General features: G+C 42.8%; 5 protein-coding genes across 5 annotated transcripts; 4 read left to right on the top strand and 1 right to left on the bottom strand.

The window, feature by feature from the left end:
* Positions 1 to 1,317: 1,317 nt before the first annotated feature.
* Bfra_010302 (uncharacterized protein) lies at positions 1,318 to 2,091 on the top strand (the record flags this gene model as incomplete). Its single annotated transcript, XM_037340635.1, has 1 exon — positions 1,318 to 2,091. One exon carries the CDS (start codon positions 1,318 to 1,320, stop codon positions 2,089 to 2,091), a length of 774 nt encoding a protein of 257 aa, XP_037189103.1.
* Positions 2,092 to 3,142: 1,051 nt separating this feature from the next.
* Bfra_010303 (putative cytochrome c oxidase assembly protein) lies at positions 3,143 to 3,788 on the bottom strand (the record flags this gene model as incomplete). Its single annotated transcript, XM_037340636.1, has 4 exons — positions 3,143 to 3,304; positions 3,400 to 3,514; positions 3,624 to 3,658; positions 3,736 to 3,788. 4 exons carry the CDS (start codon positions 3,786 to 3,788, stop codon positions 3,166 to 3,168), a joined length of 342 nt encoding a protein of 113 aa, XP_037189104.1. The 3' UTR covers positions 3,143 to 3,165.
* Positions 3,789 to 4,064: 276 nt separating this feature from the next.
* Bfra_010304 (putative duf636 domain-containing protein) lies at positions 4,065 to 4,669 on the top strand (the record flags this gene model as incomplete). Its single annotated transcript, XM_037340637.1, has 3 exons — positions 4,065 to 4,072; positions 4,137 to 4,316; positions 4,366 to 4,669. 3 exons carry the CDS (start codon positions 4,065 to 4,067, stop codon positions 4,667 to 4,669), a joined length of 492 nt encoding a protein of 163 aa, XP_037189105.1.
* Positions 4,670 to 5,863: 1,194 nt separating this feature from the next.
* Bfra_010305 (uncharacterized protein) lies at positions 5,864 to 6,699 on the top strand (the record flags this gene model as incomplete). Its single annotated transcript, XM_037340638.1, has 2 exons — positions 5,864 to 6,180; positions 6,234 to 6,699. 2 exons carry the CDS (start codon positions 5,864 to 5,866, stop codon positions 6,697 to 6,699), a joined length of 783 nt encoding a protein of 260 aa, XP_037189106.1.
* Positions 6,700 to 11,845: 5,146 nt separating this feature from the next.
* Positions 11,846 to 14,170, top strand: Bfra_010306 (uncharacterized protein; the record flags this gene model as incomplete). Its single annotated transcript, XM_037340639.1, has 1 exon — positions 11,846 to 14,170. The coding sequence occupies one exon, from the start codon at positions 11,846 to 11,848 to the stop codon at positions 14,168 to 14,170; it is 2,325 nt and encodes a 774-aa protein (XP_037189107.1).
* Positions 14,171 to 14,909: the final 739 nt, after the last annotated feature.

The following is a 14,909-nucleotide window of genomic DNA, read 5'->3' on the forward strand; positions in this document are numbered from 1 at the left end:
GTCATAGGAAAGAGTTCTTTAAGTTACATCATATATTCAGAGCCGAGTTTTAATTCACCGGATTGCAAGATAGCGTAGCGATTAAGTAGTCTTACCTATGGCAGAATGCAAATCGAAAGCAACGACTATCATATATTTACAGCGTGGCAACTGCTTGCTAATTAAATTTTTGCCAAGAGCTCCAGTCTGAACGTCTGTAGCTCTTTAACTGAATGATGAATCATCTCCGTGCTCGTGCTACCAATACGAAGCATGTCTAATATGTCTGAGATGGCCTTGAACAATGGCCGTGGCACAACCGATGCCAGCTCATACCTAATAATAACTTCATCCCACTTCATTATTATTTCGAGAGGCTGAGTGGTAATGGCATAACTACCAAATTAGAGAGTCCGCGTTGGCCGCCAAAAAGGTGTCAGATTAATTTCGGCCAGGCCAGTAGCCTACATCTTCCTTCTGCTATATTTTGATATTGAGATGTGGCAAAGCAGATAGCAAATATTTTGTATCATGAGGGAAGGGTTTAGCTTCGAGGTCTTCAGGCAGCGGATTCAACTGGTGAAAGCGCTTGCCAATACCATCCTCTCGTACTTCTTTGAGTATTTTGTAGATGCATCCATCAATCTTGACATTGAATTTCATGGGGAAAGTATTCATCGTTAGCATGGAGTCGTCTGCATCTGGATGCGCGCCGTTTAAGCTTTGTATGTTTGTATGCTGCACCTGTGTACATTTATCAAATAGGCTTATCATTTTAGCTTCGTTCTATGAAGAAGATACTGTAGGTATATGGAAAATTCGCAACGTGGATTTCCGCTCCCTTCTCAACTCTAATAATGCGGTATCCATGTCCGTAATTTGCTAAGCTCTCGTATCTTTAAACCCTTCGCAGACTATCACACCGTTCTATCTTCATATTTCTCTGTATAAGAAGTTTTAATGCTTCTGTATCTTTTTCCATGGCAATAGCTCTTCCTGTAACCCACTCCTGTGTACCGCTGTGATCTAGCGATCGACCACAAGCGACCTCAAGGAGGCCGTAAGCGCCAGCGACAAAAAACCGCGGTAGCCGCTCATGAAAAAGTCTCAAGGATGTGTTATAGACTTAGGCATCGGTTTCAAAGTCTCATATACCTCTAGATTATTTAATTTTGGAATTTCGTTTTCAGCACTGCTAGAATGAGTTGGAATGTATGCCTAAACGATTTAGTTATTTAAAACCCTCGGGTGCAATTGAATTTAGCTGTGTACATAAGTTGTTATTCAAACTTTTTCAGTCCATTGCATTAAACAGCCTTATTTTTGGGAAGCAAAAACATGTTTAACAAGAAACTCTTTCATCGTAAAGACAACGAGTCTAGAAAGAAGAGAGACGGCCGAGATGATCAAAGAGAGGCACCAAGGGGAGGCTCAAGAGCTTCATCTCGAGACAACCGCAACATTCCTCGATCTGACATGACCTCCAACTATCGAGAACACATGAGGTATCTTAAACCTGTCCTCAAACGTTTCGCAGTCATGCCTGGATTGTCGAAAGATGCTGGTATTCTCTTACAGAAGGTACTAGATCTTTTCAAAATGTTACGCGAGAACAATGAATCGCTATTTGGGCATAGCAAGATAGGAGGTGACTGTGTAAAGGAAATCGAGAAGAATCTTGCAAACTCTCAGAAAATTCAACGGAGGATTGATAAATATATCAAGAATGAAGAAAAAAAACTCAGGGAAGAAGGACCGATGCAGAAAGAAGGGAACATAAAGGCTTTTGAAGAAGGGTTTAAAGAAGTACATAAGTGTTCACCTGAGACATGGGAGGTCAGAAGAATAATAGAAAAAAACACGGATGATTTAGGGCTTATCATCGCTGAATATGATGAGCTTCTCATATCAGAAAATTGTATAGAGGACGATTATAACAAACAAGTAGTAGAGAAACTTATTTCAAGGTCTTCGAAACTCAAAGCAAAACATGAGGAAGCACTATCTATTCTTGCGAAAGATGATCCTCAAACGCAGAGCAGGGAATCGAGGAGTGATACGCGGGTTCCTAGACCAAATAATACTAGGAACTATACGGGGCATGCTCGTTGATCGTTAACAGGGAGTAATTAAGTCTGAGACTGCTCATTTGCTGTCGACGCATAATCAAGAGCCACCAGCACGGCAAGATTAGTCATGTTCATTCTTGGAGTTTGGGTGGAAGTCTCGTCGATTCACTGTTATTTGAGTTTATCTGTTTGATATCGTTGAGATAGACGGGCCTGCCTTATGAGTCATTGTGGATGATAGCCCCCCTTTACCATAGTTATTGTACGCTTCCCTAATACTCCATTTTTGCATGGATCTATTAGAGCTATCATTGCTCGATCAAAAACATAATCTTGCAATATTATGGTACACACAGAATAGAGTCTGAAAGATCGTGATTAAATATGGTTAATCGATGTGACACTCGAATATCAACGGTTTCTTCAGCTGGCAAATGTATCCAAAAAATATATTGCAAACTGAAAATTGGGAGAAAAAGTTCCCGTATTTATTCGGTATGCTAAACCCGTTATTCATCTCCAAGTAAATCAAGATGATCAGACTTACACAATCCCTTGTGAAGTCCTCCGATCTACATCTTGAACAGGTTCGGGTTGGATCGCCTGTTGGAGATGACGGAAATGGAGAAGTACGTATTTTGTCCTTCAACTCCATATGATAGAGGGCTTTGGCAAAGAAAATATCTATCATTTACACTTGTTGACGGTCTCGCACTTGAAAGTATCGTGTTTGAAGTCTCAGCTAGTCGGACAACATGGCTGACCATAAATATGATGACTAGAATCTGGAGCCTATGCGGGCGTCAATCCCAGAGGAATACATGAGTGAAATTCTGGTTTACGATAGCAATGTAATCGAAATGCGACTTTCAGCAGCATCGAATGGAAAACATAATAGACTGACGCTGTAGCTGAAACGACATTCCCTTGCATGTGTGAAAATACATCTCCTTGGCATTTTATTCAAACATTTTGACAGACATCCATCCTGTAGCTCCACCCAAAAACGCCGACCCAATGCTGTAGTTTTACAGATGATGATAAGATACCTCCTCGCTATCCCCTAGTGTTTCATTCGTTTCTTTTGAGTTCGCCTCGAACCGATCCACAACCACCCTCACCACCTTAGCTCGTTTTTATGTTTGTTTGCATTGTCACCACCCTCTTTTGCATCATCCTTCTGCTCCGCACCCTTCGTCTCTGAGCTCTCATCTGCAAACCCCAAGTTCTTGAATTCGTCCTTTGCCATTAAATTCCTGCAGCACACCACAATCATTAGTCCTCAATACCTTAGACCCTCATCCAAATCCCGATTTCCAACCCAGAATATGTATTAAAGCCAGTGACCCACCTATCCATTCGACACGACAAATATGATTTCGCCAGATCCCTACATTCTGGATCATTCATGCCTCGAACCTTCTTCATACAATTGAGATAACTTTGCATTACTGATTTGCATTCGCCTATAGTCGCATTGTCGTATTAGTATATCGTTCTAAGATTCCACGATCCAAAATCATTTCCGTTTGCGCACTCGTGAATTCGTATTCAAGGAAGGAAAGTAAACCATACCATCATGATCCAATGGAAAACTTCCTCTTTCTGGCCTGTATGCCCAATCCAATTGTTAGTGATCTCTTTACCAGAATACATGACAAACTATAAAATCATAAAAACAACATACGGCGAAGGTTTGTTATTGACCATACGCCCACCCGGGCTTCCAAATGTACTCATGATTATTGATGTGTATTTACTGTTGAAATGATCTGATGTTATCGATAATTTGGATGGACCTGGTCGGAAAAGGATTTTCTGTTATTCCGATGAGTTTACCCCGGATTTATGACGTAAGCTATTTGGAGCTCTAATGAGGGGTCAACATCGATGACAACTACTTGAGTAAAAAACAATACATTTGTAATGAAAAAATTAATATTAAATAAATATATCTTCCTACTTATAAGTAGCTTGTCTATTAAATAACTTCACACATTACCTCAAATACACAAAATGCCAATGCAAGTCCCCGTCCAGAATACCCCTCTTCAAAGCTCTAAACCACGGTGCTAATATCTATCCCAGGAAACTAGAAGGAAGCTGTCAATGCGGCCTTGTAGAGTTTTCTCTTCAATCCCAGACTCCCGTTCCATACCAACTTTGCGCATGTTCCATCTGTCGCAAATGTGGGGGTTATGGTGGATGCGTTAATCTCGGCGGTATAGCCTCTACCCTCGAGATTACCAAGGGCAAAGAACACATCAAGTACTCCTCTCTCTTCCCTTCTCATACCATGAAATCTAAACCTTCTCAGAAAGTATACGGCAACCGCCGACCGTGGCAAACCCACCGCTAAAAAATGCACATCCGAACGCAATTTCTGCAGCGAATGTGCATCAATGCTCTGGCTCTGGGATAAAACGTGGCCGGAACTGATTCATCCTTTTGCAAGTGCAATTGATACGGAACTACCGATTGCGGAGGAAATGGTTTGTGTGAAGGGAGATAGTAAGCCGGAATATGTCAGGTGGCCGGAGGGAAAGAAGAAGGTTTATGAGGGGTATGGGGAGTTTAGTATCGAGGAGTGGCATAAGGAGAAGGGGGTATGGGTTGATTGAAGAGATGGTAGGATTGCAGGGTTTGACTACCTGAATGGATTTGATATGCGATGGTAATGACGTTTACGCTTGCTTGAAATATTGTGGACGTTATCTTTATTTTATGAGTATTTTATCATACCACCTTTCTTTCAGACTTTCAAAAACGGAAGTCCAAATTTACACCTTGCAACATTGACCACGAGGCTTTAGACTACAGGAAGAGACTCTCTGTAACATCGAGTCATCGTTATAGACACAACACTTTGTGCCAGATGTACTCCCTAAGCCAAACATGTCAGTACTCAGTAGAATCCACAAGCTTGAGTTTCTTATTAAATTGAAGCTGCTACTTCACCATCAAAGTCATGATAATGAAGATATCATGACATAATACTCTTACTGATCATTGGTTAAGCTCGAGACAAGAATGCCCTGCCCTTGTACAGCCCAGACAATAAGCAAGTTGCTTTACTTGAGCCCCCAACTGTTTTGATAATTCCTCGCAATGATCCAATAATGGTGGCTAAGCACCATCTTTTCTTTCGCATATGCAATGATTCAATATACCGGAAGCGAGACGACAAGAACGTGAGTTTCCAATCTCTCTTGCACGTTTCCACAAGTTAGATTGTTTAACCCGTTAGAGAAGACTCTCCATGGCGAATATATACATGGGTGCTCGATAACAGACACATAACACATATCTCAGAAACTCAACAACGCTAGCTCGCTGATAATACTGATTGGAAGTAAGACGCTTATCCACAATGTAGTCAGCACCGATAACCAGTTTCAAACCATCGTAACACATCGCATGTGAATTTCGAAGCGTCTAGAGCGCTTACAGCCCCCAATTGCCCCAACTGTATTCGAGCGATGTAACCTCATCACGGAAAACCGATGAACATGAGTCATCTATCGAACTCATGAAGCTTCAAATGTTCTATGTATGAGGTTTCTTACCCAATCTTCTGGCTGAGTTGCTTTTGAATATTTTCGAATTGAGAAAAGATCGGTTCAGTGTAGATAATCACAAGACATAGATGCCGCGTGTTAATAGTATCCCAGGTACCTGTAAGTGAGGCTGTGGGTATTGATATTTCAAATACTGTATTTTTGAGAATACATATGCTTCAACATTTGCACAAACACAAAGATACGCGTTTCGTCTCGCACCATCAGGTACATTGACCCAGTCTCCCTTTGCTTGCAATGAATTCCATGACACGATTGCCAAAAACATATCTTTTTCTTTTCCTATATATACCATCGGTCCTGGCAGATGATACCAAAAGTAACATATTCAGTACCGAAGCCTCATGTTATTCTCTCCCATATGGTGGATGGGGGTTCTTCTCTCATGCCATAACATATTATACCGTTATCGTGCTATGTTGTAACAGGAGACCCGGTATGCCATGGGCAGAGCGGGAAGAAGACAGTACATGGAATAAGGTACTTGCAGTCGCGCATTTGCTCATGACTCTGCCTCCTGCAATCAAAACAATGGTATCGTGTAGCCACGCATGGTAAGTTTTTTTTGCGTCCCTGCACCCATCCTTTCTAATCTTATTTTCCCTAGGCAATTCGAAAGCATAGCCGCGATGAAACTAGCTCTCTCTCTCTCTTCGGGATTCATAGCCATCTTCCCCTCACCCTGGTGGTTACTCCTCTATCTCCCCGGTGTGATTGCCGGTACAGCCGGAACAATCTCTCTCGCATCATCGAACTTTACAAATACAATGCTTACCGTCACTGCTGTGTTCGGGGGCGTGAGTCTTGCATGTTGTATTGCCAGTATAATTATATCGTGTTATCTTCTCGGGAGTGAGAAAGGAGATAATTTGAACTCAGGAGTATTGGCACTATTTAGTTTCTATACGGTATCCATACCGGTTTGTGTGGTCTTTGGAGCGCTGTATTCAGATTGGGTGTTGGCAATTGCGGCGGATAATTTGACTGGGTATCCAACTGATGAGTCGGACTTGGTTCAGGCGTTGTGGGTCTTGTATATGATTGGAAAGAGATTGAGTTTGTTGACAATTTGAGGGACTAATCAGTATGGGTCGCAGGCGATTGGCTTGAAGGAGAAGTATTTAATGATTGCAGTAATACTTACGTCAATGCCAAATATATCTCTACAATGAGTGAACAGTCACGAATCATGTTGCCATCTTCTTATTGTTCATGGCATCGAATAATTCATAAGCCGAAGCTTAGAACTTCACAAACAACCATGAAACGCACAATCCCATATCTAAAATCAAAATGAAGAACGACACCAAAGTATTTCCACTTAAGCCTCAAGCGTCCTTTCAAGACTTCATAAATGCCACAAGACTATCAGGTAAGATAACTTTCAAACCTAAAGTTGGTATGATCCAACCATAAAACCCACAGCCTCAAATTGAGATGAAATATCAAGACAGCCAACTACCCAGGTATCTATTGATCTTTTCCAATAGCAAAGCAAGCTTTTCAGAAGAATTGAGTAGATGAGATGAGATAAGACAGAATGTGACAAGTGAATAAGTGGGAAACAAGAATAAAGATGAGATCATAAGATGAGACGAGATAGACGCCAGCGACAGCACACAAATTTTGATTTCTCCCTCGTTGAACACTTCATCATACGGATACTGCCCTTCACACTTTCACCAGAAGATTCAAAACATCGACTCTCCCCCTTAAGAACAAATATGAAGCTATCCAGATACGCAGACATGCAACAAAACCAAAAGCCGCAGACAACGAGACAAAACCATGTGAATCTACTATGAAACTTCCTCACCTTCCCCTGCACCCCGAAACAAAGTGAATACCCAGCAGCCACCAGCCATCACAGCCCTATGCATGGTCCAAGTGAGCAACCGACCAATCTCAAGCACTCCCCAAACCTCCAAATCTTTTGTTGCACATCTCAAAAAAGTGAAAAGTTTCAGGACCCAAATAGGAAAGAGCGCTAAAAATGAGTGGCTATCATAGACTCTCAGGAATTTGCAATCGCGCGCAAAGGGGCCTGAGCTTTGCGATCGGAAGGTTATTGGTTCTTTGAAATTTTGAGGAATCTGGGGAAATCTCGTAAGGCTGAGGCATTGTGAGCTAGTGGTAGCTGCGGGAGCCCTATGGAAAGCTATGGAAAGCTAGTGGATCGAGTGTGGGGGTTGAAACTGAGATTTGGACCAGTAGATGCGTGAGCGCATTGTGACGGGATATCCAGATGTGCAACAAAAGGAGTCTGATGCGTGGTTGGGTGAATTGTGAAGGATGAGATGGGATGAGATGATACGGTAATAATGTAGGAATGAAAACGCAAGCACTCGCGGTACCATCCTTACCAAGTCATATGTCATAACATAAAGGAGTACTATGATAAAATCGTGGGTGCATATAGATCATTCCCATACTCCACTTCGCATACAACACTCATTACGAAAACCAAGAAATCTACCAATAGACAAACGATCGCAATATATCAAAAGCACCTCAGATTTAGATGCGCAATCCAAACTTCAGCCACCCACCGTCATCTCTTACACGAAGCTTGACCAAGGGATAGAAAGATACATCAAATTACATCGAATTGAAAACTTCAGACGTGCAACAAAGTCTTCTCAAGGCTCACTCATTCACTGTCCATCCGTACCGCCCGCAACCCAGGTTACTATCCGAGCTCTACCATTTCACTTCCCACATACGACGAGAGCTCTCAACGATGAATTTGCCCACCCATCAGGGTCATTTTAGCATCAAAACAATCTCGGCATCTTTCAAAAAAAGTCAAAGTAAATAAAGACAAAAACGACCAAGATCACCAAAACGATGAGCCCCATTTCCCTTTCAAATCCCCCGAAACTTTGAACTCGAGATCTCCAAACATGCAGGGCTCTAGTCCCGTTTTCAAAATCAAAAACTTATCTCAATTGCAAAAGTTAGAGAGGCCCCCAGATGTGCAACAACCCTTTTTGATATTGAAGAGGGCACGTGGATGACACGTGAATATGATGTTATTGGACGAGAATAATATTCGATCATTGAAATTCTGAGGTGGAGGGCTGTTTTTGATTGTGCTTCTTGATGACACTAATATAGGAAAGATTCACCGATGTGGTGGTTGTAGCATTGGGCTTTCTACTATGCTTTTATGCGCTAGCTATCGTCGCATGACTTCACCTGGCTGCGAGACCAGAAATCGACTAGATCTTGGTATTTTACGACCTGGTCCAGTCCTAGACAGACGAGCAAACAAACAATTGATAGCACTTTCATCTTGAATTTTGGTCCCCTGATCGAACATTTTCGATTTCGATTCCAGGCTGGTCGTATCTTCTTTCCAAGATGTAAAGCTTATGCCGGGACTCAGGAAAGAGGCATTACTCTTCGACTGTGAAAACGGCTACCCCCTCTTTCTTTAAGCAGGTTAGGGACTGGCTCAAGAAGATCGAACAGCTTCAATTCCCTGTCTACAATATCTCGGTGGCCATGCATAGAAGTAAAATGCGTGGACTCTTCCCTCGAAGTATTCTGCATAAATCCTCTCCAGCGACAAACTGGTATGCAGTACAATATCCATCAGTCCTTTGATAACTACATTTCGATTTAATTTGGACACAGAACGTATCCAGCGAGATTTCAAAGGCACATCATCGCCATATCATTTCAAATATATAGGTAGGAAGCAGTTGCAAAATTCAAATAGTCTTGGGAGGAAAAGTTAAGACATGTAACTTCGGCACATGGTACCTAATCCTTCGTTTGATAAGCAGCTCCCTTTTTACAAAACTTGACATACTACAGTCTCTTGTAAGTCTGGAAATATTTTAATATTTGACACTCATTGGAAATTTGTGTGTCATTTTGTACACGGATAGAGATTTCATTTAAGTGTTGAGTGTTGGGTGTGGTGATGTCTGCAGCAATGCACGATTTCTCTACAGGGGTTATGAGGGAATCTTCGTTAGCGACAGAAAGTACAAGCCTCACTTCGACACAGCCACTCGCGGGGATGCATACTAAATGTTGGCAGAGAAGAAGAAGAAAATGATTCGGAAAAGTTCCAGATGTAATAAAACAAGCATCATTTGACTAATGATCACTACATACTACATGGCAGACTATCACCAATACAGTTTGAATTTTGATCTCATGATTCGGGCCTTTCCTAGCCTTACCTGAAGGTTGATGGCTTTCTAGCTTCTAGCTTCCAAATGCTAATTTCTAAGTTCTAAGTTCTAACTTCTAACTTCTAGGTTCTAACTTCTAAGCAAATTCCCCCAGAATCAAATAAAGGGGGGCGGGCAAGACCGAGCCCAAATTCATTCCCGCACCGTGCGTATATGGTATTGTGCCATACAATACAGCCAGGCTAAAGTCAACAAGGAGCTTCCGAGTATCAATACATACCTAGGTAGGTAGATAGCATCAATACACTGTAGAAATAGTATACAAAGTGGAGTTACTAAACCGATATGACATCACATTTCTTGAAGATTCAAATTATGAAAAACTTCCATCGAACAGCTCATCACCATTATGAAGGATATCCCGGAAAACAATAGCCTTATGAAATTTTTGGAAGGGTGTGACAAGGGATTCTACTTTCCTGCCAATTCCTAGATTATTACTAGGTATTTTTTTTTTACCTAGGTACCTATTGACATTCTCGCTCTCGCCACGAAGCAGATGTTTTATTTTGTTGGGAAAAGCAGAGGATTTTATTGGGTTGTCAATGGTTTGTTCTCGTGATACCAATTTTACCGCAAAGCCAGCACTAGATCTCAGCCCCTCGTTTTCATCTCACGGGCGCAGTTGAGTAAGCCTGGCAGTATGTACATCAGATTGAAGACATACGCACGGTACGGTACTTGCGGCTCAAGCATTTCCCACAAAAGGTGGTCATCAGCTTAATACTTATCCTCGCTCTCGCCGAATAATATTATGCCCTTGTCTCGCAACAAGTGCGAGGGTACGATGTACAGTGTAAAAGAGATGAATCCTGTTACTAACTGATTGGGCGCGCTGAGCCCGAAGATACCCAATGACGATAACGTTGGAAAGTACCCCGCCAATATTACGGATGATAAGCTCGTCACCCTCATGTTCTCAAGTATATCCTCGAAAAAGGTTTCAAACATACCTTCAACACACGGAAATTACTCCCAAGATGGGGTTGTCGTGGAGTATTGGGACTCTATTGGGCTGCCTTGTATATATTTGATATAGATTCTAGATTCTAGAAGGTTGGAACAGATTAAGTGGTGGAGTGATCTTCCCATGAATTTGTACGAAGTAGGTTTGTCAGATCTGAGATAGCAAACAAGCATGTTTTCTTTTCCGGTGGGTGATAGAATGATATGATCCATATTATTGAATCCATCATCATCTTGCATCAAACTTGGAAGCCCTTCAGCTTTTATTACTACAGACAGCTAGCTGAGCCATTCGAGACCAGGCCAATCCCCGGATGTCCCTTAAAAAAAGGTTCACAAAGTACCTGGCTAGTGACTTAGTACTTGTTACAACTTAGTTATAAACTTAGTATTCAGGAATTCAACCGCGCGCCAAATGAAAGAAGAGAGAATTCCCCCAAATTGTGGATAATTTATCCCATATATACCTATCAGACATACGGATCCAGATGGATTCATGCCTGGGTGCTGGGTATCATATGGTTCATACCAAACTCGTAATCATACATATCCGATAGAACCGCCCAAAACAAGAAGTTCATTGCCTTTCTATTTGATTCCCATCTCCAGCCACCTCCTTCGTATGATATTCAAGCGCTGTCCATGTTGTAACTTTTGGTCACTTTTCGTTTTTAGTATCTACCTGGCCCTGTAACTACCCAGTATTGAATATCTCACCGACATTCACTTCTTGATTCATTTTTCCCCTCACTCGTCATATTACGACATTACCCTTACTTTGGGGGTATGACTGTTGTGATTTGATTTATTCCATCACAACTCTTACACCAAAACAAAATACAACAACAATTATTTGCATCGTCTATTGCGGACTCAAATAATTTACAAAGAGTCCAGAACAGCAAACTTATTAGAATCCAAATCCAAAGGCCTGATTAATTATTAGTGCTGTCCCTCACAAGTTTTCTCGGAAGTGAACAGCCAGCAAAGCACTTTCCTGTCGCAAATCGAGAATAACCCCGCCATCAATCATCAATCATCAACCATGACTTCTTACGATTATGAGTATGAGACGGTCGAAGAACCACGTCGACACCATTCCCATCGTCATCGAAAGCATGATCGCGAACCAAGATATGCTGACGAGCCACGGTACGTCGAAACTCAAGAAACGTATGTTCGCTCAGCCGCTCCTACCGTAACTCATGCTCCCGACGCTCCGGTTAGAGAAAGAGAGAGAGAAGTCATTCAAACAAGAGAACTCATACGTCAACCTCGTCGTGAAGATAGCGATTTGTCAATCGAAGAGGTTAGAAGAGATTTTCCTCCACCAGCCGGTGGTGCCTATGTAGACCAACGAACGACCGTCCGTGAGTCTAGATATGGCGCGCCAGCCCGCCGATCTCGTTCCGTAGGGCGTGATGGTCGCTACGGAGAATACCTTGACGATAGCAGAGGTGATCCCCGACGCTCTTTCCAAGATCTTGATCGACGAAGTGATTATTACGAAGATACAAAAGTCGAGCATAAACGATCGCTTTCACGAAATCAAAAAATTGCTGCCGCCGTTGGGGGAGCTGCTTTAGCGGTTGGTGCAAAGGAGTTATGGGATCGAAGATCTGCCGAGGGTAGACCAGTCGAGCGAAACCCAATAGCGTCTGCTATGGTCGGAGCTGCCGGAGCTTTTGCCGCATACGAAGGAACAGAACTTTACGACAAACATGGAAATAAAGAAAAGAAAGTAAAGAAATACGCTGCTCACAGAGGTCGAAATGGTGAAGTTCAAGAATCCTATTACTCCGAAGAAGAGGAGATCAAACCTGAGAAGAAGAAGGGTCGCCGCAAGTCAATTGTTGAGGGCGCTATGGCTCTCGCAGGTTTAGGAGCTGCCGCAAAGGGTGCTGAACACCATCGCGGCCGCAGAGGTAGCGGAGATAGCTATTACGAGGAATCAAGCTCCAAGAGAAGTCGATCAAAGTCCAGATCAGGTGAGGGCACTGCCAAATATCAACAAGCTGCCAAAGCTGCCCTTCTAGCGGGTGCTGCCGAAGCATTCAGAGTCCGAAACGAGCCTGGAGCTTGGGGTGGTGAGAAGGGAAAGCGTATCCTTACTGCAGCTATCGGAGCTGGTGGTATTGATGCGGCTATCGACAGAGATGCCGACAAGAAGAGCAAGCGTCATATCCTTGAGGCAGTTGTTGGAGGTCTCGTTGGAAATCGTGCCATTAACGGATCACGAAAGGATGTCGAAGAAGATCCTGTTACTGGACGCTCTCGATCCAGATCTCGAGCACGTTCTTCATCCCGAGGTGGTGGAGGAGGAGGTGGTGGTGGAACCGGTCTCGCCGCTCTTGCAACTGCAGGTCTTGGAGCCATCGCTGGCAAGAAACTACTTGATCGCTCTAGATCTCGATCCAGGGCTCGTTCCCAATCTCGATCTAGAGCCCGTTCTCAGTCTCGGGGACGTCGAGATGATTACAGCCGCAGTCCATCACCAGATCGCAGCAAGCGTAGCAGAAGCAAGAGTGTCAGCTCAATGGCAAGAAAGGGTTTGGCTGCTCTTGGTATTGGAGCTGGAGCCGGAGCTGTTGCCAATGAAGTTGGTCGTAACCGCGACCGTAGCCGTAGCCGCAATCGTGATAACTACGATGACTATGATTCTTACGAAGAACGTCCAAGACGCTCTAAGAACTCGAGAGGCGATGTGTATGGCAATCCACGTCATGCCGACTCTCGTGGAAGTGTAGACAGTCGTGGAGGTGCTAGGGCAAGGGACGGACAGAGAAACAAGAAGATTGCTGAAGGAAAGAATGGATATGATAGCGACGATTCATTGATTTCGTCGTCAGAGGATGAGAGGAGGGTTAAAAAGATGAAAGGTAAGCAACTTGTTACAGCCGGTTTGGCAACTATTGCCACGATACATGCAGCACATAATGTCTACGCAAGTATGGAGGCACGTGATGCGCGACACAAGGCTGTTAAAGAAGGAGAGATGACCCCAGAGGAGGCAAGGAAGCTTAAAGCAAAGGCCGCATTACAAGATGCAGCATCTGTTGGTATTGCCGCACTTGGTATCAAAGGAGCCATTTCGGAAATCAAGGAAGCAAACGAAATACGACACGAATGTAAAGAATTTCGAGAGAAAAAGGGTGAACGTCATAAGAAACGTATCGAAAGACAAAAGAAACAATTGGAGAATGGTGGCAGAAGACAAAGAGAAGATTCTCGCGACACATATTCTCCGTCTTATGACAGTCGTTACGATGATCGATATGATGATCGTCGCTACAATTCGGGACCTCGTTACTATGATGGAAATCCATACTCTACGGGTTTACCAGCTCCTCCTGTTGGATATGAAAGATAATTCAACCATCTCATATACCAACAAACACACCAGTTACGCTCTTTTTTTCCAGGCTTCTACCAAACACAATGCCTTTGTTCAAGCTTTGCCTAAGACCATATCATGAAAAATCCGAAACGGCAAACGATATTACAGAAAGGAGTTATGATGATTGGTTTTACCTTTGGGGTCTTTCTTCGGCGCAAGGATGATATTATGAGTTCACGACACATCACAGAGTTTCTCCATGCCTTGACGAATTTCATTATCTCTCTCACATGTTTTACATAACACCCAGACGTTGTTTTTTTGTATTTTTTGAATTTACATTTCCTTTTTTGTCATTTCGTTACGTTACTATTTCTTCATTTTACATGATCAAAGATAGATGAAGAAATTTTATAACGATCCTACATACCCATACAAGTCCCAGTCTACATTTTATATTGTTACCAAATTTATCTACATAAGAACCATAACTGATTGGTATATTTTCTCCATATTAGCTCGCTCCCATCGCCATTAAGAAAGATAGCTTAACAGCTTATGTCCGGCGCAATGCATAGTGTAATCAAGTACAGCGCACAACGTACATACCTACCCGCATTCGGCAAATGGAAACACAAGCACTTGTAGTAACGCGCGGGCATTCGAAGTGGAACGAAGGATTGAATGGATGACGGATCGGGAGGGTACATTAGTGTGGAATGACGCATTTGGATATGATGGACGATTTATTACGAAACCGGGAATGATGGAA

The sequence above is a fragment of the Botrytis fragariae genome (assembly GCF_013461495.1).
Source record: "Botrytis fragariae strain BVB16 chromosome Unknown tig00000186, whole genome shotgun sequence".
Taxonomy (NCBI): domain Eukaryota; kingdom Fungi; phylum Ascomycota; class Leotiomycetes; order Helotiales; family Sclerotiniaceae; genus Botrytis; species Botrytis fragariae.